The sequence below is a fragment of the Erythrolamprus reginae genome, chromosome 11 (genome assembly GCF_031021105.1).
Source record: "Erythrolamprus reginae isolate rEryReg1 chromosome 11, rEryReg1.hap1, whole genome shotgun sequence".
NCBI classification, from domain to species: Eukaryota; Metazoa; Chordata; class Lepidosauria; order Squamata; family Dipsadidae; genus Erythrolamprus; species Erythrolamprus reginae.
The window spans coordinates 16,741,666-16,765,641 of record NC_091960.1 but is presented as its reverse complement, the minus strand read 5'-3'; the positions used below and the strand labels follow the sequence as shown (position 1 = coordinate 16,765,641).

Genomic DNA, 23,976 nt, shown 5'->3' with positions numbered 1-23,976 from the left:
TATTGTAAACAATGTTGTTTGGGGCAGGGTATCAGATGTCTCTTGGGATTCAGTGTTGGATAGCCTGCCCAAACTGGGACCCTTTCCCATCGTTCATTTGCTTTCTGGATCCCTAGGAGCTTACAAACAATTTACATCCAACGCCAGCTTGGATATTTGCCCTCATTTATACAGGACCATGCAAAGTATTTCAAAGGGCTGCTCTGAATGTTGTGTTGTGCAAAGTAGTGTTAAGAAAGCAATGATGGCCTCCTGTACGCTTAAGTGAAGTGGCTTCAAATAATTCCTTTCCTATTTGTCCAGGGTTTCTTGGTCTTGAACGACAGCCCGTCAACCACCAATCAGAAACCGTAACTCAGAGGATTAGGATTGTTAAAGAGTGTGCAGAATGATCCCTGAGTTACCTAGGATGCACATGTGCAAAGGAAATGTGAAATTCTAGCGGATAGCCAGTAGATAATCAGAAGATATGAATAATGATTCAGACATACAAACCAGATACATTAAACATAGAAACCTAGAAGATTGATGGCAGAAAAAGACCTCATGGTCCATCTAGTCTGCCCTTATACTATTTCCTGTATTTTATCTTAGGATGGATCTATGTTTATCCCAGGCATGTTTAAATTCAGTTACTGTGGATTTATCAACCATGTCTGCTGGAAGTTTGTTCCAAGTATCTGCTACTCTTTCAGTAAAATAATATTTTCTCACATTGCTTCTGATCTTTCCCTCAACTAACCTCAGATTGTGCCCCCTTGTTCTTGTGTTCACTTTCCTATTAAAAGCACTTCCCTCCTGAACCTTATTTAACCCTTTAACCTTATTCAACCCAATTTTAAAGTGTATAAAATAGTATTTACTTTAGTAAATATCATAGTCAAGTTAAACAGTCTTTTAAATAAATTTGAGATGCAAATAAATAAATATGCAGTATAAATAAATAACCAGTCCTTTGTTGATTCCAATGAACAGAGACAATGCAGGCTATCTAGAGATACACAAGGGGGTGGGGGTGGACACTGTGTGTTCTTACTTTGAAGGAAGCGAGAACACACAATGTTCTTCAACACTGTTGAATCAACATCCTTCACAGAAGTTACTGTTCAGCGAGCCTGCTTAGGCAGACTGTCCACACTCGGTTTAGATTTGCATGACATTTACAATTGATGACTGGAGATATTTTCTTCTTCTGAGCTCTTGATGGATGATGGCTGTGCCTTCCGTCACGGTCCTGCTGTTCCGGCACCCCCCAACCCCCCCTCCAATGCCAATCGTTTTTCTGTGCTTACTGTTGTTGTGATTTCTAATGTCTTAACAATGTCTAGTGTGATGGACCTCCTGTAGGGAAAATGTGAATTGGGGAAGAAGCGCTCTCTTCTGCTTTAATTTGCTTCCACAGCACTGATTTCCTTCCGTTCTTTTAGGCAGCGATGCCTGGGGCCTTCGAAATGGCTGTTGAAACGGCAGGAAGAGGCAAGGCATGGGAATAGCAATGGTTTTTAGACTTAGATACTATTTCATAGTCAGCGAAAGGCTCCGCTTACTTTTTCCCACTGGTATGAGATTCTGAGGCCAGCGTGGGTACACCCCCCCCGACATATGTGCGTGCGCCCCCATGCAAGATTTCACTTCTGTGCATGTGCCTGAAGTGACATCTAGCACAAGGGTGAGATTTCTGCCGCACAAATCCCAGCGGCCGATTAGGTCCCACAGAGTCGGCCTTCTCCAGGTCCCCTCGACCAGACAATGCCGTCTGGTAGGGCCTAGGGGAAGAGCCTTCTCTGTGGGGGGCCCAGCCCTTTGGAATCAGCTTCCCCCGGAGATTTGCATTGCCCCCATCCTCTGTGCCTTTCGCAAGAGCCTCAAGAACCATCTATGTCGCCAGGCATGGGGTAGCTAGATCATGGCCCCCCCTTTTCTGACCATTAAATGTTATGTGTGGATGTGATTGAGTTATTGACTGCTTTTTAATGTAATGGGATTTTAGCTTATAGTTTTTAATTATTAGATTTGTGCACATATTGTTTTTGCATTGTGTTCTGTGAGCCGTCCCGAGTCTTCGGAGAGGGGCGGCATACAAGTCTAATAAATAATAATAATAATAATGATGATTAATATGATGATAATAATAATAATACATTTTTGCAGATTTTGCCGTTTTTTTGGTAATGCACATTTGCAGAAGCAAAAAATAGGGTAAAATTTTATTTATTTATTTATTTACTTACTTACTTACTTACTTACTTACTTACTTACTTACTTACTTACTTACTTATTTAATTGGATTTGTATGCCACCCCTTCCCGAGGACTTGGGGCGGCTCACAGCATGTACAAAAAGAGAACAATAATATGAATCCAATTAATGAATCCATTAAAACAACCATTAAAATGCTAATGAGAAGAGAACCTATCAAACCAATCATTCAACAATCGTATTGAAAACATTCATTGATCGGGGGGAAGATCTAAAACCCCCAAGCCTGGTGGCAAAGATGAGTTTTTAAACTCTTTCAGAAGGCGAGGAGGGTGGGGGCCATGTGGCAGGGTCTGCCACAGAGAAGGCTCTTCCCCTAGGTCCCGCCAGCTGACATTGTTTGGTCGACGGGACCCTAAGGAGACCAACTCTGTGGGACCTCATCGGTTGCTGGGATTCGTGCAGTCTCGGAGATAGTTTGGTCCTATGCCATGTAGGGCTTTATAGGTCATAACCAAAAGTTTGAATTGTGCCCGGAAACCGAAATCTCACATGGACCCATGTGGCACATGTTGGGTGCGCGTGCGGCCAAGCCGGCCTCTGGAACCCATCAAAAACCACTAATGGATCGCCGATCCCATCCGTACTGAGTGGGGCCTAACACTGTTCATAGTGCTTTACAACCCTCTCTAAGTGGTTTACAGAGTCAGCATATTGCCCTCAACAACATTCTGGGGGTTCTTCATTTTTAAGAATTCGAAAGAGTGAATAAACACTATTTCTAATATTTAGACACCAGCAGAGTGTGCCTGGGCCATTGCAAATATGGATTTCTCTGATGCTTACTTTGAAGCTGAATATAAATTTCTGCAGTGTTATTTTTTTAAACTTAGCTAGTGTTCCAAAGATCCATTTTTTTCTTGTCGATTTTTACTCCAAGTAGAAGAATATAGAATAGAATATTCCTTATTGGCAGTGAAGGGCTACCAAAATTTTTACTACCACGCTGTGGGCGTGGCTTATGCAGGAGGCCCTGCATTTTCTTTCAACATCTTTCAGTGCAAATTGGGTGCTCTGGGATGGAGCTCCGTTTTTGCTACCTCACTGTGTCCCCCCCCCAAAATCCGGGCAGTAGCCCACCCCTGTTTATTGGCCAAGTGTGATTGGATTTACAAGGAATTTGTCTCTGGTGCATAAGCTCCCAGTGTATGTACAAACAGGAAAGTAATAAGTAATTATAATATATCAATAGTAGAAGGTAAAAGGAAAGATTGTTAGAATGAATAATCTGGAAGGGACTTTGGAGGTCTTCTAGTCCAGCCCCCTGCTCAAGCAGGATAATCTATAACATTTCACATAAGTGATTGTCTAAGCTCTCCTTTAAAGCCTCCAGTGATGGAGTGCCCACGATTTCTGGAGCAAGCTGTTCTACTGGTTGATTGTCCTCACTGTTGGGAAGTTTTTCCTTAATCAAAAATTGCTGCTCCCTTTGATTAGTTTCCAACCGTTAATCCTTGTCCTGCCCTCTGGTGCTTTGGAGAATGATGAGAAGAAAAATGAGATGAGAAGGATGATAGTAATACAGTGATCCCCCGATCATTGCGAGGGTTCCGTTCCAGGACCCCTCGCAATGATCGGGTTTTCGCGAAGTAGCGCTGCGGAAGTAAAAACACCATCTGCGCATGCGCAGATGGTGTTTTTACTTCCGCCGCAGCAGCGAGGAGCCGAAGATTGGGGTTTTAAAACACCCGCGCGGCTTACAAACTGAGCCCTAAAGCCAAGCGCCAAAGGCGAACTTCTGCGCTTGGCTTCAGGACTCAGTTTGGAAGCCGCGCGAGTGTTTTAACAGGTCTCCTCCATCATGGGGAGCTTCCTAGCACCCCCCCGAGCCCCCAACCCGGGTTTGGGGGGTGCTAGGAAGCTCCCATTGTTGGCGGAGACCTTTTAAAACACTCGCGCGGCTTCCAAACTGAGTCCTGAAGCCAAGCGCCAAAGGCGAACTTCTGCGCTTGGCTTCAGGACTCAGTTTGGAAGCCGCACGAGTGTTTTAAAAGGTCTCCGCCAACAATGGGAGCTTCCTAGCACCCCCCAAACCCGGGTTGGGGGCTCGGGGGGGGGGGGTGCTAGGAAGCTCCCCATGATGGCGGAGACCTGTTAAAACACTCGCGCGGCTTCCAAACCGAGTCCTGAAGCCAAGCGCAGAAGTTCGCCTTTGGCGCTTGGCTTCAGGACTCGGTTTGGAAGCCGCGCGAGTGTTTTAACAGGTCTCCGCCATCATGGGGAGCTTCCTAGCACCCCCCCCGAGCCCCCAACCCGGGTTTGGGGGGTGCTAGGAAGATCCCATTGTTGGCGGAGACCTTTTAAAACACTCGCGCGGCTTCCAAACCGAGTCCTGAAGCCAAGCGCCAAAGGCGAACTTCTGCGCTTGGCTTCAGGACTCGGTTTGGAAGCCGCGCGAGTGTTTTAACAGGTCTCCGCCATCATGGGGAGCTTCCTAGCACCCCCCCCGAGCCCCCAACCCGGGTTTGGGGGGTGCTAGGAAGATCCCATTGTTGGCGGAGACCTTTTAAAACACTCGCGCGGCTTCCAAACTGAGTCCTGAAGCCAAGCGCCAAAGGCGCTTGTTTTGGCATGCAACGCCCTGTAGCGGCATCCCAAGGGGAGGAATTGAAACAGTTTATGTCCAGAATGTGAGGGATCTGCAGATACTTTCTCAGCCCTCTTTCTAAGCCACATGACATACTGGTCCTTTATGGGAGGCAGGCTGGTTGCAGTTGGTTTTTCTGTAGTCCTAACTACCCATTGAAATCTGTATAGAGGTATAACAAGCAGGAGATATAACAAGCAGGAAGAGGGAGATTGGGATCTCGCTGTATAGAGCGCTGGTGAGACCACATTTGGAATACTGTGTTCAGTTCTGGAGACCTCACCTACAAAAAGATATTGATAAAATTGATCGGGTCCAAAGACGGGCTACAAAAATGGTGGGAGGTCTTAAGCATAAAACTTACCAGGAAAGACTTCATGGACTCAATCTGTATAGTCTGGAAGACAGAGAGGAAAGGGGATCGAAACATTTAAATATGTTAAAAGGTTAAATAAGGTTCAGGAATAGGAAAGTGAACCCAAGAACAAGGGGGCACAATCTGAGGTTAGTTGGGGGAAAGATCAGAAGCAACGTGAGAAAATATTATTTTACTGAACGAATAGTAGATGCTTGGAACAAACTTCCAGCAGACGTGGTTGGTAAATCCACAATAACTGAATTTAAACATGCCTGGGATAAACATATATCCATCCTAAGATAAAATACAGGAAATAGTATAAGGGCAGACTAGATGGATTATGAGGTCTTTTTCTGCCATCAATCTTCTATGTTTTTATGTTTCTATGTATCAGGTGTGTTTGGTTGCTGTACACTCAAACAATTGTGCAGTTGGTTGATGGAAGTTGATGAAGAATCTGCTTTTAAAATTTATTTTAAAGGAAAAGATAAACTTTGGTGAAAATCACAGGACTGGGTGATTTGATGGTGAAGGGACTTTTCTCAATGTTCTATACATTCCCATGTAATATTCTGTCTGATTTCATGCACTACCATTAAGTCTTAAAGACAAATTGTATCAAAGACAAAGTAGGGAAACATATTGTATTTCACAGGGGAAAAACATCTCCAAAAATTGTATTGCAAAGCAGATTGTGATACAGAATTTTTGTTTACTTTTATTTATTCATTAAATCTCACTGTCATGCAATACTGTGCAGCTTATAACATGACAAAACAACATTATAAAACATAAAAATATTAAAACAATAAATAAGATTTAAAATTAATTAAGAATTACTTAAGCCTACCTAGAGCTCTTCCAAGATTGCCAGCCCATAAAAATAGCACCTATATTTTAAATGTCACCTTTCTTTTTTGAAATCATATTGGCATGATGACTACATACCTGGATTTTTTAATCTATTTTTCCTCCCTATCTATTTTTGAAAAACATAACATTAGGTCTGAACAAAATGCAGTTGTATAAAAGTTGTTGCCTTTTTGTTGTTTTTAATAAAGGCATTAATTATCCTGTCATATTTTTCCTTAATAATAATCTACAAAGCTGCTGTAAACATTTTATTAATAGACCAATTCACTTTAATAGACCATTTCACTGTGTTTTCTTCCACCGCTGTCTTTTTTTTTCCAATTGCAAAACATTGAATTGTCAAGTTCTCTGGCAACTTTAAACTCCATCAAAAACAAAGTAGACTCACAAAGGTTCGCTAAAGCCAAGAATTGTTTGATTGGTGAAGCACCAAAGAAAACAGCCTTTTGTTATCTTCTCCATTTATTGAGAAGGTCTTGTGTTGAAAACAAATTCTGAACAATAAACCAACCACATATTTTAGCGCTCAGGCCGTATTGTTAATGCCAGGATTGCTTTGAAAGTAGGGGACATTGTACAGAACGATTTTCTTATGTTTTAAACCTTAATCTAAAAGTGGTTCCCCCCACCCCCGGTAAGAATAAAAATCTTTTGATAGCCTGGATTTGAACGCCAGCCATTTCTTCACAGTTTTAAATCAGCAGAATAAGAGCAGTACGTGGAAACATTTGTTGAGTTTCCTAAACTACCCTGATAAATAATATTTACTGTATGTGCTAAGGTTTTCACACTTTCTTTGTTTTCACATTTTATTTATTTATTTATTTTTTAGATTTGTATGCCCCCCTCTCCGTAAACTCGGGGCGGCTAACAACAATAATAAAAAACAACATATAACAAATCTAATATTTAAAATAACTAAAAACCCTTATTAAAAACCAAACGTACACACAAACATGCCATGCATAAATTGTATAGGCCTAGGGGGAAGGAATATCTCAATTCCCCCATGCCTGACGACAGAGGTGGGTTTTAAGGAGTTTACATGCAAACTTAGTGAGTTTTGGGTTTGCTTTAGCCGGATGGCAGGGAAATTTCTGTTTCACGAATAAAAACCTTGGCTTACAACCACAATTGAACCCAAAATTTATGTTGCTAAGCAAGACAGTTAAATGGGTTTTGCCCCATTTTACAACTTTTCTTGTCAGAGTTGTTAAAGGAATCACTGCAGTTGTTACGCTACTAACATGGTTGTTAAGTGGATTTGGCTTCCCCATTGACTTTGGTGTGAATACATTGGTGTGTTCTCTATAGCCTGTGAAAGTACTTGGTTGGAGGATTTGATTTATGACACACCCTGGGAGGAGTGGGAAAATAGGGTCATAGTTGGGACATAAATTACATGGGGCAGAGCTGACTGCACTTGGATATGTGCCGACATGTTGCTCCTAATAAATAACTGGATTTCTTTTGACACTTGGCTTGAGGCTTATTAATTAATTAGGGCATCTGTCGGAACCCTGATACTTTGCTTGTTGAAAGATCATAAAAAGGGGATCGCAACTGCCATAAATAAGAGTCAATTGACAAACATCTGAATTTTGATCACATGACACAGGGATGCTGCAACAGTTGTGTGAAAAACCGTCATAAGTCACTTTTTTCAGTGCTGTTGTATTCTTGAATGGTCACGAGGACTACCTGTATACATTTCCAGGATAATATTGCAAGAACCAATCCAGGACCAGAGGTTTAGTCTTCCAAGCTTTCGTGCTGGATTCCATCCTCCGGGAACTTTTCTCTAACCAGAGAAAGTGAGATTTCTGACTGAATAAACTGAAGAACCGAAACCCTCCCTTTATTTCCGAGGACTGTATGGCCCATGAGTGTACTCGGAGGTCTTACTGAGTTGCATTTCTCAATTTATTCACTCCTACTTTCCTGTCATAACTATGGAGAATCAGGGGCATACATAGGATTTCACACTTAGTGCTTTGTCCTCAAATCCTTCTGATAGGCGTAAAATGCAGGGAGAGAGAAAAAAAGGGTAAAGGGATTTGTGGACAAAGAAACATCTTAATGTACTTATTCCAGTTTACATTGTTTTCTCTAAATCAACTTCCTCTGTTCTGCAGGTGGGTGGATTTAAAAGCTCAGGGTTTTCAGCAGAATGCCATGCTTGCTGAAAAAATTCTAGATATTTGAAGTTTTACCTTTCTGGACAGAAGCACAGATGAGGAGGGCTCTTTAAGATGAACAAAGGGAAATATATGTGTGTTAAGGAGTGTGCAGAGTTATCTCTGAATGGTCAAAGATACACATACACAGAGGAAATGTGGAGTCTTGCAGATATCCAGCTGATAGCCCAGAGATACGAGTAATAATTCAGTAATACAATCCAGATACTTTAAGTGTATAAATTATTACTTACTTTAATAATAATAATAATAATAATAATAATAATAATAATAATAATTTATTAGATTTGTATGCCGCCCCTCTCCGAAGCAAATATCTTAGTCAAGGACAGTCCTAGTCATACACAGTTAAATCAGTCAATACATCTCAATACATATACAACGCTATAAGTTTACTTGTCCAGCTTACAAATACATAAACCATCATTTGAACACACAGTTCTTACTACAGCCTAGTCTCAAAGACAAAACAGAAATAGCAGAGAATAGCCGAGAGATTGAATCACGCTTCTGGCTCCCTCTTATGGCAATCTGTAATAATAGCTCTTAAAGCAATAGGGTTCTAATACATCTAAGCATATATTGTTGGTTTATTTTATATATTGCCAAACCCAACTAATTATGTACTAAGAATGTGTCCCAAGATAATGTTGCAGGATCCAATCTGGGTCGGTCAACAGGAAGCATGCTACAGCCCATCCTCAGGGATCTTTTTTCTAGCAAGAGAGAAAGGCTAAGAGCAGGGATGGCAAACTTGATTTCATTAAGGGCCACATCAGGGTTGTGTTTGACCTCATGGGGGTGGTGGTGGTCAGGATGGGCTTGGCCAGGGTGGGCATGGCCAGATTGACATCATTCGGGTCCTAGCCACCTGTGATAGCTTGAGTACTGTGCCTGTGTAAACCAGCTCCCAACCTCCTTTTTCAGCTGGGACATCCTCCTGCAACCCTCAGCTAGTGAAAATGGAGTTTGAGAGGGCTGCAGGTGGGCCTCCCAAGCTCTGTTTTCATAGAGAGAGGGTTGCAGGAGGCCATCCCAGCTGAAAACAGAGATTGGAAGTCTGTTTTCACTAGCACAGGTGCCACAGGCCAGTCCTTCACTGTTTCTAGGGTGGCCCCAAAGGTCAAATCTAAGCACCCCATGGGCTGGATCTGGCTGGTGGTCCTTGAGTTTGATACCCCCTGGGCTAGAGAGTTCTGCCCCAGCTAAGAATGTAGCAAAACATACGGTTTGTTTGAACTTATTTGTAATCAATAACCGACTACCAATAACTGTCTTAGTAGAGGTCACACACACACACAAACTGGTTAATTAGTTGTCATTAGTAGTTGTCATAAGTTCAGAAAGTCTTAAATCATAGAATAGCTCATGAAGTTTGGCAGAATGCCCAGGAGTTGTCTGCAAATAACAAACTGAAATAGATAAGCAAAGCTGCGATAGAGTCCACACAACACAGAGACAAATTTCAAACATTGTTTGCTGCAGAGATTCCACTGCCCAGCACTTCCACTTGGGGGAAGGGGGAAATTTCCCTTTTTAATCTGGTGAAAACCGCAGGAACTTTTGGAGTTGGGTTTTTTATTTTATTTTATTCAGGGTTACTCAACCCTGAAATGGTTGAATGTTGGTTTTGCGTTCCTTCTGAAACAATTGCTGTGAACATTTTAAAAATTTGCTCCCAATATCTGGATTAGAATATTCCTCCATTTCATTTCGTGGAATCTTTGCTAGCTTGCTACTAAAGGTGAGTTTTTCTTTCAAACTCCCCAGTGCCATCAGTGGTCATCTTCTATTAAAGACTATAAGAGACCATGAGAGGCTATTATTTCCACTGGTGATTGATGATCTATGAGGAAAACTGCAGGAGCGACAGAATTTTTGAAGCCTTCCTGGAGTTTATGGAATTTTCATACCTTTCTACTCTTTTTTGGGGTGTGGTGTGCTTCGCTCATGATCTGCTCTCTCCCTTTCATCATTCTCGATAGGACGCCTCAATTTGCCTGCGTTTTGCAACCCCCACCTGCTGTTTTATGTTGCGTTTAAAAAAAAATTGGATGAGATTATTTCTTTTAAATCAGTCCCAGCTTTGAAATGGCAAGGCTTGAAACCGGGATACTTGCTGCTATTTGTCATCGGTCTTGCATACATTTCAGAGGGGAGGCATTGATGTTTTTGGCTGCCGCTGTTCATTCCTTGTTCTGTCTTGCTTGGATAAAATCACACCTATGCAAGATCCAAAGAAGTTGGGCAGTCCCCTGTTCATTCTGGTCCTAATTTTGGACCCACTTTGATGTCCTGGTAGACATCTACAAAATGGCCTGTGCTTTTGATCTTTTGACATGACGAGTAGTCCTTGATTTAGGACCATAGCGTCCATTGCTAAGCAAGGATGGTGGTTCAGGGAATTGTACTTGATTTTATAGTCATGGTTATTAAGTGAATCCGTATTCTCACATTGCCTTTGCTTATTGGAAACTGGCTGGGAAGGTTGCAAAAATATATCCGTGTTGGCTAACCTATGGTATTTGTGCCAGAGGTGGCATGCACAGCTTTCAAAAGCCCTTGGTGCAGTTTTACCAATCTCATAACATTGTCGGATGATTGGCTCTACGCTGGAAGCACCTAGTTAATAAGAAAGTATTAATCAGGTTCTAAGTAATAATAATCTAAATAATAAAAGTAAGAAGAAGCAATCTAGTATCACATTGTATGTGATCCAACAAGAAGCCTTCCCCACCATTTATGGCTCATCCAATAGATAGTAGGAAAATTCAGAAAACTTCTAGAAGGCAATGAGATCCACCAGAGGTATTCTAGAATACCTTACATTGAAATAAAAGAGTTTATGTGCCTCAGATATTGACACCTGCTAAATTTCTTTCAAATGCCGGAAACCCATTATTAAAATAGCCTCAAAGATGATTATCAATTCATAAGCATCTTAGGAACATCTTATTCTGTTGATAAAGTTAATTCCATCGGGGAAGTCTCCCAATATTTAGTGAAATTCTTTACATGTTTTGAAACTTTGCAACTTCCCATTTGAACCTTGGAGATTGTAGGTGGACTCTTTGAGAATCTTTGGGGAATGCTCTGATTTTGTTTTGGGTTTTTAAATGATTGAAATCTACAATTCTCTTCCTTAAATGCAATGGTTCTTTGAAAGAAGGAAGAAGAAATTTCAGATGCAGAAATATCTGTAGTGTATATATACTTTGTAGGGGTGGGTTCCAGTTTGTTTTGCTGCCAGTTTACTCAGAGACGTGCTTTGCACATGCTGCGGGCACGCACATGAGCATTACTTAAGAAGAAGTTTCTGTGCATGTGCAGAAGCAAAAAACAAGATGGCAGTGCCTATGGGGCCGCCAAAAGAACCGGCTCGGGGGCGTGGCAGGCCTGGGTTTCTTCCGGTTCTAGCGATGCAGGCCGCCAAGTTACTACCAGTTCTATAAAACTGGTCCGAACTGGTAGGAAACCACCTTTGGTGCTTTGTTATTTTTCTATATTCTGTTAGTATGCATTTTCTGTATACTTCTCAGGGCTAAGATGCTGTTCTTTATCTTGACATGTATCTGAATTTCTTTCATAGCTGGCTGCACATTTGAAGAAGACGGGGACCTAAATCAGTGTGAATACAGCCAAGGTATTGAAGATGACTTTGAGTGGGAGCTGATCCGGAGCTACCTTCTGCCCCATCTGACCTCTGACCTTCCTCACGGTAAGTATGTGTCTTAATTTAGGACAGTATACACCGATAATGAAGGAGACACTGAGTAACAATGTGTTACAAAGGGATCTTAATCATGCTGTGTCAGGAACAGGAAGTCTGATGGTGTAATAGGAGCCCTGGTGTTAAAATGCGGTACTGCAGGCTAACTCTGCCCATGGCCTGGTGTTTGATCCAGATGGGGCTGAAAGTTGACTCAGCCTTCATCTTTCTAAGGTCGGTAAAATGAGGACCCAGATTGTTGGGGGCAGCATGCTGGCACTGAAAACAGTTCAGAAAGTATATAAATCTAAGTGCTATTGCTGTTGCCATGTGGGGACAATCCAGGGGTGAGTTCTATTTACCTTCCCTACTGGTTTGCATTGCGACGGAAGTGCACATTTTGCATGTGCGTGTGTCACTTTCAGGAAATGACTCTCTGCACATGCGCAGAAAACTTTGCGCATGCGCAGAGGGATTTTTGGCACTCTACACAGAGGACCAGTTGGGGAGTGTGGACCGCCGGTCATTGCTGCTGATTTGGCGAGTGGCAGCAAATTTTTGCTACCGGTTCTAAAGAGCTGGTCCGAACCAGCGGTAACCCACCACTGGAGCAGTATTGGGTTCCTGGGGGGGACGGTGAGGGATGGTGTTCCGGTAGGGAAAAAGGAGCTGTGCATGCAGCTCTGTGTCCTCGATGCATGTGCGCGCGCATTTATTTCAGCCAACCAAAAGAGCCGGGGTGGCCCAGTGGTTAGAGTGCAGCATTGCAGGCTACTTCAGCTAACTGCTAGTTGTAGTTCAGCAGTTCAAATCTCACCACCGACTCAAGGTTGACTCAGCCTTCCATCCTTCCAAGGTGGGTAAAATGAGGACCCAGATTGTTGGGGGCAATATGCTGATTCTGTAAACCGCTTAGAGAGGACTGCAAAAGCACTATGAAGCGGTATAAAAGTGTAAAATGCTATTGCTATTGCCCCGGGATTGTTTACCAATCGCCAGGGATCTTGGCTATTTTTGGTGTTTTTTTCCTTCCACTAAGCAAAAAAACCCCCTCGAAAATCGGCAAAATCTCATTTGTGTGAGCATCCTCGTGTGAGATTTGGCTTCCTGTGCATGTGCAGAAGCCAAATCTTGCTTGGATGCAGGTGCATATGCATCAAGGGCATGGAGCTGCACATGCAACCACACCGATAGCGGCGGCGATGAGGAACCCCCGCCTGCACTGGAGGATTACTTTGGAGACAAGGCAACAAGACACGGCCAAGGGACAGTCAGATAAAAGGCAGCCTTCCCCTGAGCAGGAATGAGGAAGGGACAAGATGCTCAGAAATGATCCTTTTTAATACAGTGGTACCTCTACTTATGAACTTAATTTGTTCTGTGACCAGGTTTTTAAGTAGAAAAGTTTGTAAGAAGAAGCAATTTTTCCCATAGGAATCAATGTAAAAGCAAATTATGTGTGCGATCAGGGAAACCACAGGGAGGGTGGACGCAATGTTTCCTCCTAGGAGATTCCTAGGGAGGCCCCATAGAGGCTTCTCCCCACCTTTTCCAGTCCTAGTTCCTGTCAGGAGATTCCTAGAGAGGCCCCATAGAGGCTTCTCCCTGCCTTTTCCAGCCCTGTCTCCTCCCAGGAGATTCCTAGAGAGGCCCCATGGAGGCTTCTCCATGCCTTTTCCGGTTACAGTTTCGGAGGCTCAAGTTTGTAAGTGGAAAATGGTTCTTGAGAAGAGGCAAAAAAATCTTGAACACCTGGTTTATATCTAGAAAAGTCCGTAAGTAGAGGCGTTCTTAGGTAGAGGTACCACTGTATTTCTGCAATATGGGGGAAGAGAAGGGAGAAGCACTTTCAGACTGGCAAGATTCTCTTACGATAAAGTAGAATTAACTCATCTGGTCATGTTTCCTGATGGTGTACTTTGTAAGGCTGACAGTAAGAATGCATCACGGGTCAGCAGCTCTGCCTGTTTTGCATGCATTGCTCTTCCCAAAGGCACACTTGGTCGTGGTCTTAATGGCATTTCCTTGAAATGTGCAATTCTCTGTTGGAAGGTATCTTTTCTTTGAGTTTCATTGACAGCTGAGGACATTTCTTTTTTTTGAAATATGTCTGAGTTTTTATTTATATTGTCTATTTATGACCAGGGTTGGCTGCAGTGATTATTTCCTATTTCTTTTGTCTAACATTAAAAAAAAAGAAAAAGGAATGGTTACTGTCAATGAAGGGCTACCAAAACGTTTACTACCACACTCTGGCCATGGCTTATGCAGCACGCCCTGCATTTTCTTTCAACATCCTTCAGTGCAAATTGGATGCTCTGGGGTGGAGCTCCATTTTCGCTACCCCACTGTGTCCCCCCCCCCATCCACCCCTGGTTACTGTCCTTATTTGGCCCGCAATATTAGTCTTTTTGTGGGAAAAGTGAAACAGGATGTCAACCTCTCTATGGTTCTACATTCCTACTACGCTTCGGTTGCTATGAGAAATGGGGGGGGGTTGGTCATTGGAGGGGGGGAAGAGTGCAGGAGTAGTGATGGGCGAACCGAACTCGCACTATTTGGGTCCGTACTGAATTTTACGGTATTTGGTATCCCGGACCCGAAGTTTGGGTTTAGTTTGGCTGGCGTGGCAAAGCCAAGGACCAATGGACAGCCTTCTTCTTATCTGAAGCCATGCTGTCTCCGGACATCAAGGTAAATGAAAGGCTGGGATTGGCCATCTGCCCATTGGCCAGCAGTATGCATGGTTTGCATTGGTTCACAAGAACACCTGACCTGCCTCTATAAAAGGCAGCACCTTGGTGTCCAGCCCCTTTGTAAAAGATACAAGCTAGACAGGGAAAGCCTGTGTTAGTTTTACTGAGAGGGATAGATAGATTTAGGTTTCACTTCGGTTCTGCTGTAAAGAAAGACAGACCCCTCAAAGACTCTTCATTCATACAAGTTGAAGAGACAGGAAAACTTTGGTGAGCAACCAGAGAGGGAAGGGCTGAGACTGAGAGGAAAAAAACAGGGGAGGGGAGGCAGGGGGCTAGTTGCTCTCTGCTACGGTTTCCTGGAAAACAGGTGACCAGGAGGAGACCGTTAGAAGCTGCATTCCATCAGTATGAAGTGGTTTTGAAGTTGCGGCCACCTGATGCTTGTGGACATTAGGGATTCGCTAATCTCCAAAGGGGGGGTGGGGTGTCAAGTGGGATTTTGACATGCGCATGTATCATGCCTTTTTCCTTAGTCTTTGCTTTACTTTCATTGCTTTTAGTTCTGATTTATGATAAATCCACTTTTGAAGCTAAAATGGACTCTGAGTTTTATTTTTCTTAAATTCTGATTGAAGCAGCTGACACAGTATATGCACCAGAAAAACATGGCTGATTTTGCTGGGTTCAGAAACTAAGCATGCTCCTAGGTCAAGCATGATCTATATTTTGTGAAGAAATAATTGAAGATGCAAGGCTATGCTAGGTTGGAAAGTCAAAATACATCCAAGAAGAAGTTAGTTGCAAGCCATTGTGTCCTGTTGGCTACCGGCTCCTCCAGCAGCCGAATCAGATGTGAAGAGGAGTCGTGGGAGTCAGGGTCAGCGTTAAGGCAAACTCCGAGGGGGAAGAGGAGGGGGGCCTGTTGCCCGGACTGGGGCGAGGGTGGGGAGAAACACAGTGGGGTAGTGAAAATGGAGCTCCCCTCCCCAGAGCACCCAATTTACGCCAAAAGTTGTTGAAAGAAAATGCAGGGCATCCTCTTTGGGCAGGCTCTGCGTTCTTCCCGAAAGCGTTTAAAAACCCCAAAGCTGGCAATTCTGGTACAAACAAAAATGTCTAGGAAAAGTATAAGGAGATAAGATCTGGAATTAATTCTATGTGATCTGGGTTTCTGCCTCCCCCTCCTTTCCGAAGGGCTATAGCATTCTCTAGACAGAGGTCTTCATAGCTGGCTGGAGAATTCTGGGAGGTGAAATTCACAAGTCTTAAAGTTGCCAAGTTTGGGGACCCCTGCTCTAGAAAATATAATGAATAATGCTTGCAACCTAATGGTTTGCCAGAAACTTTGATTTTGTTTGGTAGTCTGCAGGAAGGAGGGTTAACACTGTTATGTGGAATGGAGCATTTTGGGATGTTCACTTAGGCTGTGAAAGTAGCAAGGAACACTTTAGATTGTTGCCTTGGAGTAAGTGTAATGAAAGGCAGAATTGAGAGACCTGAGTTGTATTTACGGTTGAAGTTGGCAAGGACTTTCACAGCTTATAAAGTGAGAAAAATTGTAAGCCAGCTGATGGCCTGGCTTTAGTTTTGCTCGTTAGCCATGCCGTAATAACTGACTATTTAGACTGCTGCAATGCATTTATACGGGATTGTTGCCAAATGCAATTGGTAATTCAGACTGGGATATGTGACTACCTCATGGTAGTGCTTTACTGTGAAAGGCCCTGAAAAACCAAGCACAGTTGTTGCTGCGTTCACACATAACATTAACCGAGATATTTTAGTCCTGTCTTTGTTGCAGAAGCCATTCTATCCTGATTTACACATTGGAAAGTTGCATTAATACTGAATGCTAAATATTTTATTGTCATTGTACATATATACACAGTATATCCATACAACAAAAGTCTTTGGAGAGGGGCGGCATAGAAATATTATTATTATTATTATTATTATTATTATTATTATTAATATAATATTATAATAATATTAATAAATATTACTACTACTACTACTACTACTACTACTACTAATAATAATAATAATAATAATACACCCAAAGACCAGGCCCTACACACCTAACAATCAGTGAAGGGCTGCAAATGTACGGAAGGAAAAAAAAATGCCAAAATTCGGTGAAATCTCACATGCACGAGCATCCTTGTGCAAGATTTGGCTCCCTGGCCATGCGCAGAAGCCAAATCTTACACCGACATGCGTGCCCGCCTGCCTGCAGCTCCATTTTTTCAATTGGGACTGTGCACCTGACCATACCGGCTGAGCCCACTACTGACTATATGCCTTTTTATTCTTGCCACTCTAGTAGAATAATCATACTCGACTGAATAATTTTTTAAAAAAAATCCAATTCTGATATTGGGGTAGTCATATCATTTGTACCCTCCTCCTATAGCAGTGAAGTGAAACCTGCTTCCCTCATAAATTGCTGAACTACAACTCCCAGCATCCCCGAGAAGAATCCCCCAATACTGGAAGGGCAATAGGAGACCACCCAGGCACCCTCATGCTTTTAAATTAGGAGAGTGATGAATTGCCTCCTGAATTCTTTGTGAGATGCGTTATATCTTTCCTTAAAGAAGAAACAAATCTTTTTGCATGAGTCTGATACGCCCGTATACTTTTTGACAAGCATCTGGAGCAATTTGCTGCTGAATAAAAGTTCTGCAAATGATGTAAAGATAGAGGCAGCCGAGGAGGAATACTGATGAGGACTTGGCTGGCACACGCAACACAATGCAGACTGCTTGGTAAGCTCAGCTTGTTCCAACAATACATGCATTTAAGGTAGCCAAACACTTAAGGTCACATATCTAAGAATGACAATATAGGTAATTTCCTGTGGATTATATTTTAAAAAGTCAAGACACTCTGGAAAGGATTTAATGGCCACTGGCCTTTGGCCTTTGCAAACTTTTTATTTCCATCCCACTAGGCAATTATTCTCCCCAGCTTGCAATTAGTTTCTTTCTATACAAGAATACATTCTTCCACCTTGGTGGAGCTGTGACTGAAGAATAACCTTTGTAGTCTTCTCCGTTAGGAAGTTGGGGAGTTGCTAATATTGAGTTTGATTATTTGTTCATCTGACTCAAATAATTGGTGACTCAAGGTCTACAGGATGCATATAGCCTTTGGCTCCCATGGTGTGCTTTCCTGCTGGGGGGGAAAAACAATTTTGATTTCTTCAAAATAGGTACATCCATGCATCTATCTTTAAAAATCTCCCTAAAAGCATCCCTCTCTCCCCCCTCCCTCCCCCTCTATCTGCTTTCAATAATAATAATAACAACAACAACAACAGCAACAATAATAATAACAACAACAACAATAATAATTAGTAGTAGTAGTTTGCGCAAATTGCAGCAAAATTGCACAAACTGATCACAAAGCTAGACGTGACTGAGTTGCTAAATTAATCCACTGGAATATAATATAATATAATATAATATAATAGAATAGAATAGAATAGAATAGAATATATACTACTTACCTGTATCCAATAAGATATCTACGATTCTGGCAGCAATCCATATCAATCATTAGCAGCAATCAATGATATTTGTGATACATTTTTAAATGTCCAGTTGACTGAGTTTCATGTTTAATAAATAAAAGATGATGATGATGATGATGATGATAATAATAATAATAATAATAATAATAATAATAATAATAATAATAATACCATCTGCCACATAACACCTGAGACTTAACAATTGTTGTTAGAAAAGACAAAAAAGGTCTGAATAGTGAATGTGGCAGTGCCTGCAGACAGTGGAATAAAAGAGAAAGAATTGGAGAAGATAACAAAATACAAAGACTTACAAATAGAGATAGAATGACTGTGGCAAAGGCAAGCAAGGGAAGTACCAATAGTAGTAGGCACCTTGGGTGCAATCCCAAAACAACTGGGACCACTTGAACACCATTAACATTGCCAAATTTGCCATCAGTCAATTGCAGAAGGTGGTTTTGCTTGGAACAGCTTCCATCTTATTTATTTTATTTATTTATTTATTGGATTTGTATGCCGCCCCTCTCCAGAGACTCGGGGCGGCTAACAGCGACAATAAAACAGTGTACAATAGTAATTTGGTATTGATGATTAAAAATCAATTAATATAAAAACCAAACATACATACATACATACATACATACATACATACATACATACATACATACATACATACCATGCATAGAATTGTAAAGGCCTAGGGGGAAAGAGGATCTCAATTCCCCCATGCCTGGTGGCAGAGGTGGGTTTTAAGTTGTTTACGAAAGGCAAGGAGGGTGGGGGCTGTTCTAATCTCTGGGGGGAGTTGGTTCCAGAGGGCTGGGGCCGCCACAGAGAAGGCTCTTCCCCTGGGTCCCGCCAGGCGACATTGCTTAGTTGACGGGACCCGGAGAAGATCCACTCTGTGGGACCTAACTGGTCGCTGGGATTCATGCAGCAGAAGGTGGTCCCTGAGGTAATCTGGTCCGGTGCCATGAAGGGCTTTATAGGTCATAACCAACACTTTGAATTGTGACCGGAAACTGATCGGCAACCAATGCAGACTGCGGAGTGTTGGTGTAACATGGGCATATTTGGGAAAGCCCATGATTGCTCTCGCAGCTGCATTCTGCACGATCTGAAGTTTCCGAACATTTTTCAAAGGTAGCCCCATGTAGAGAGCGTTACAGTAGTCAAGCCTCAAGGTGATGAGGGCATGAGTGACTGTGAGCAGTGACTCCCGGTCCAAGTAGGGTCGCAACTGGTGCACAAGGCGAACCTGGGCAAACGTCCCCTTCGCCACAGCTGAAAGATGTTTCTCTAATGTCAGCTGTGGATCGAGGAGGACGCCCAAGTTGTGAACCTTCTCTGAGGGGCCAGTGATTCTCCCCCCAGGGTAATGGATGGACAGATGGAGTTGTCCTTGGGAGGTAAGATCCACAGCCACTCCGTCTTGTCTGGGTTGAGTTTGAGCTTGTTGACACTCATCCAGGCCCTAACATCCTCCAGGCACCGGCCCATCACTTCCACTGCTTCGTTGGCTGGACATGGGGTGGAGATGTATAACTGGGTATCATCGGCGTATTGATGATACCTCACCCCATGCCCTTGGATGATCTCACCTAGCGGTTTCATGTAGATATTAAATAGCAGGGGGGAGAGGACCGACCCCTGAGGCACCCCACAAGGGAGAGACCTAGAGGTCGACCTCTGATCCCCTACTAACACCGACTGCGACCGACCAGAGAGGTATGAGGAGAACCACTGAAGAACAGTGCCTCCCACTCCCAACCCCTCTAGTCGGTGCAGAAGGATACCATGGTCGATAGTATCGAAAGCCGCTGAGAGGTCAAGAAGCACCAGGACAGAGGACAAGCCCCTGTCCTGGGCCCGCCAGAGATCATCCATCAATGCGACAAAAGCAGTTTCCGTGCTGTAGCCGGGCCTGAATCCAGACTGCTGAGGACCTAGATAATCGGCTTCTTCCAAGGACCGCTGGAGCTGAAGTGCCACCACCTTCTCAACAACCTTCCCCATAAAGGGAAGGTTGGAGACTGGACGGTAGTTATTGAGTATGGCTGGGTCCAGGGAAGGCTTCTTGAGGAGGGAGCGCAAAGTGCCTCCTTATAAGGAGCCGGAAAGGACCCACTCCCCAAGGAGGCGTTGACAATCTCCCGGACCCAGCTCCGCGTCACCTCTCGACTGGCCGAAACCAACCAACAGGGACACGGATCCAGTAGACAGGTGGCGGAACACACAGCTCCAATGGCCTTGTCCACTTCCTTAGGTGTCACCAAGACAAACCTCTCCCAGACAGATGGACAAAGACGTTTAGCCCCAGTCACCTCGACTGACTCGTTGTCAGTTGACTCTGTTTTACAATTGGAGTCGAGGTCCGCTCGAATCCGAGCAATTTTATCAGCGAAAAACGTGTTAAAATCCTCGGCACTACTCTGCAAGGGTTCCCCAACTCCCCCCTGGTTAAGAAGGGAGCGGGTTACCCTGAACAGAGTATCTTGCGATGATATCTGTAACACCGTCAAACATACAGATTTGCCAGGTCCTTGGCAAGGACTCAGCAGGTACACAAAAATGCCAAACTCACACTTAACATCTGGCTGATTGTACGATCAATAACAATAACAATAATCCATTGGTATTGAAAAATCACAGTAAGTCAATTGCAAAAGGCAGTTTTAGTAGGAACACTTACATCCTGCTAATTATATATTTAACACTACCAGACAACATCTGCCGATCCCAGGATCTTAGAAAGGACTCAATAAGTGGACAAAAATACCAAAATCCAATCTAAACATCTGGCCGATTACATGCCAAATTTCCAAGCTTTTCCAATGAGTAGGAGTAATAGTAGCAGCAGCAGTAGTTTCATTGTTTTTTTTAAATAATTAAGCACCGTACAGGTAAATCAAAATAATGTACAGTGTAAACCAATATAACAACAAAACAATATAATAATCAGGGCAAGAATTTCTTAGTACAACACCATGATCAATAAAAACAATTCATAATAACAGAATAGCTTTAGTGTGGAACTTTTGGCAGGACTGTTAAATCAGATTTCAGTAGGTGATCTTATAATATTTATTGGATGAATTCTAGAGCAATATCATATGTTTAAAACATATCTGCATCTTTTCCTTAAATATGTGGGGTGGAAAAAATTCAAATCCTTGTAGATTCATAGAAGAGGATCTTCTGCTGTCCTGGTCCAAAGCCATTTTGAGACAAACTGTAGTATAGTAAACGTCTAAACAGAAGTTGCAAATGAATTGGTAGCCAGTAGTAATATGTCAAAAAGCTTTGAAAAAGTTTAGCTAACAGAGTTACCTTGGACTGACAAAGTAGTCTATTTCTAGACTGTGCCGATTTGGCTGGTACTTCTAATTTTCAGATGATGGTGCAATTAAAAAAAAATCCTTAGAAAATGCATGTTTTGATAAGTTTTAAAAATCTGTGGTTCTTAAAATAAAAAAGGAAAAAGAAGGTTTATGTCTGCAGCATTGAAGATTAATTGGTGTATGTACTGATGCAAAGCAGAAAACCTACGCAATGTGTAAGAAAGGCGTACAAGGAAGTCCTTGAAAATCCCCTCTTTGTGTCTAAATTAACGATTATATAGTTGATGCCAATAATTTTGACAACACCTTAGCATTATCAATTGTCTTTATTGTCATACACCCTCTACATGTATGTTTACAACAACAAAAAAATGAATCTCTAGCAGGAATTTTGTGATCCCTGTTTTTTATAAATTATAAGAGCAGGCCATTTCTCTGGACAGATTATTGATTCCTCCCCCCCTATGCACACATTTCACCATCATTTTATGCTATTAAATGACAGGTTTCAAAGATCTTGGCTCTCTAAATATGCATTTCTAAGCATATTTGGTCTTGAAAAGAAAACACTACCGAATGAGAATGTGTATTTTTAGTAGCTTGGAATAGTGATGAAGAATGCCTATAGGGTGCTCTGCTGACTTTTCATGAGGTCTGGAAGAGGCGCATGTGTGCAGAAGCAAACTGTATCAAAGTAAAACCACCTGCTGTGATGCTTTTAATTGGAAGCAGACTATCTCTCTTTTTGCAATGAAGTGTTGCCTCAATCAGATGCCCCAGTGATTGGAGCCAAGGAGTTTCCACAACTGAAGCAACACCTTCTCACAGAACTAATTTTAAGCCAAGATTTGCATCAGTGCATTTGGGAAGGTCAAAAGTTGGTAGATAACAAAGTACTAATCTATATATACTTGTCTAGCAGCTGCTGTGCAAATGGCCCCTTGGAATTTTGAAGAGTCACATTTCTCAGAGTGTCACTAAATTTACCAGCTTAGCTATAAACCAGGGCCTGGTCAAACTCAAGACCTGGCCTGGGAGATGGTTAGATTTGGCCCATGGACAGTGATGGTCTCCTATGGGTACGGTCAGGTACGCAGAACCGGTAGAAAATTTTTGATTTTTTTTCTTTTTTCCCCTTTTGGGCTCTGCGTATGTTTTTCCTATTGCAGTAAATGAGGTTGAATGTGTATAATTTTAGAAGAGCTGTTTGTGAGTGTGTGTGTGTATTTTGTGTGCCTGTGTGTAATATGGATGTACACATAAGTTCATATAGACATAGAATTAAATAGTATACTTTGGATGTTCAGTAATAGTAAATAGGGAAACTGTATCTCTTTGAGGCGAGGAGAGGCCAGGCACCCTAACCTTAACCCTTGACGTGAGTGATGTCAGGTTGGCCACCTTTAAGCCAGTCACATGACCTTTAAGCCACCCCCAGTCACATGATTGTCAAGCCACTCTCACCGGGTCACATGGCTGACAAGCCACACCCACAAAACAGCCACACCCACAGTGTGGTAGTAAATTTTTTTGCAGCGCTTCACTGCCTTTGGAGCCACCCTGGAAACAGTGGAGGACAGGCCCACAGCATCTCAGCTCGACCCACATACTTTGTCCTCCCACATATGAGCTACCTGGGCAAGGAGACAATGGATCCTACCAGTCCCACCCAGGCCACCAGAGGCACCCCGACATGAGCAATGTTCAGTTGGGCACGCTGACCAAGCCCCCTGAGGTCAACTACAATCCTGATGCAGCCCTCAATGAAATCAAGTTTGACAGCTCTGCTATAAACAGAACTGAAGCGAGGTTTAGTTCCTTGGAATGAGCAGGAGTTGAACAACTCCAGATTACTTACAGGATCACCTCCTGCCTCATAAGTCCCAGCGACTGGTTAGCTCCCATCAACTAGACAATGTCGCTTGGTGGGTCAGTCTTCTCCAGATCCCAACAACTAGACAATGTCGCTTTATGGGGCCTAAGGGAAGAGCCTTCTCTGTGGGGGCTCCAGCCCTCTGGAATTAACTCCTCCCAGAGATTCTTACTGCCCCCACCCTCCTCTTGCCTTCTGCAAGAGTCTCAAGACTCATCTATGTCGTCAGGCTTGGGGCCATTAGACCGTAGCCCAGTGATGGGCTACCAGAATTTTTACTACCACACTGTGGGCGTGGCTTATGCATTTTGTTTCAACATCTTTCAGTGCAAATTGGGTGCTCTGGGTGGAGCTCCAAATTTTGCTACCGGAACTGCGTTCCTGACTGTTCCCATAGGAGCCCTTCACTGCCTTAGCCCCACGGCTGACGAATGTATGTCTGTCTGTTGTGTGAATAGTAATGATTGACTTTTAATATTATTATAATTAGTTTTAAAATTAATTGGATTAGGATGTTCTTATTGTTTTTTTAATTTATGCTGTA

The 23,976-nt window shown here is 42.8% G+C and overlaps 1 protein-coding gene across 2 annotated transcripts in view; it reads left to right on the top strand.

Moving 5' to 3' along the window:
- PTPRU (protein tyrosine phosphatase receptor type U) overlaps nt 1-23,976 on the top strand; it is a 558,855-nt gene that overhangs the window by 181,931 nt on the left and 352,948 nt on the right. For both annotated transcript variants that reach the window (XM_070764504.1, XM_070764505.1), the window contains exon 2: nt 11,865-11,993. In XM_070764504.1, the coding sequence (XP_070620605.1) occupies nt 11,865-11,993 (129 nt within the window). The remainder of the gene's footprint in view (nt 1-11,864; nt 11,994-23,976) is intronic.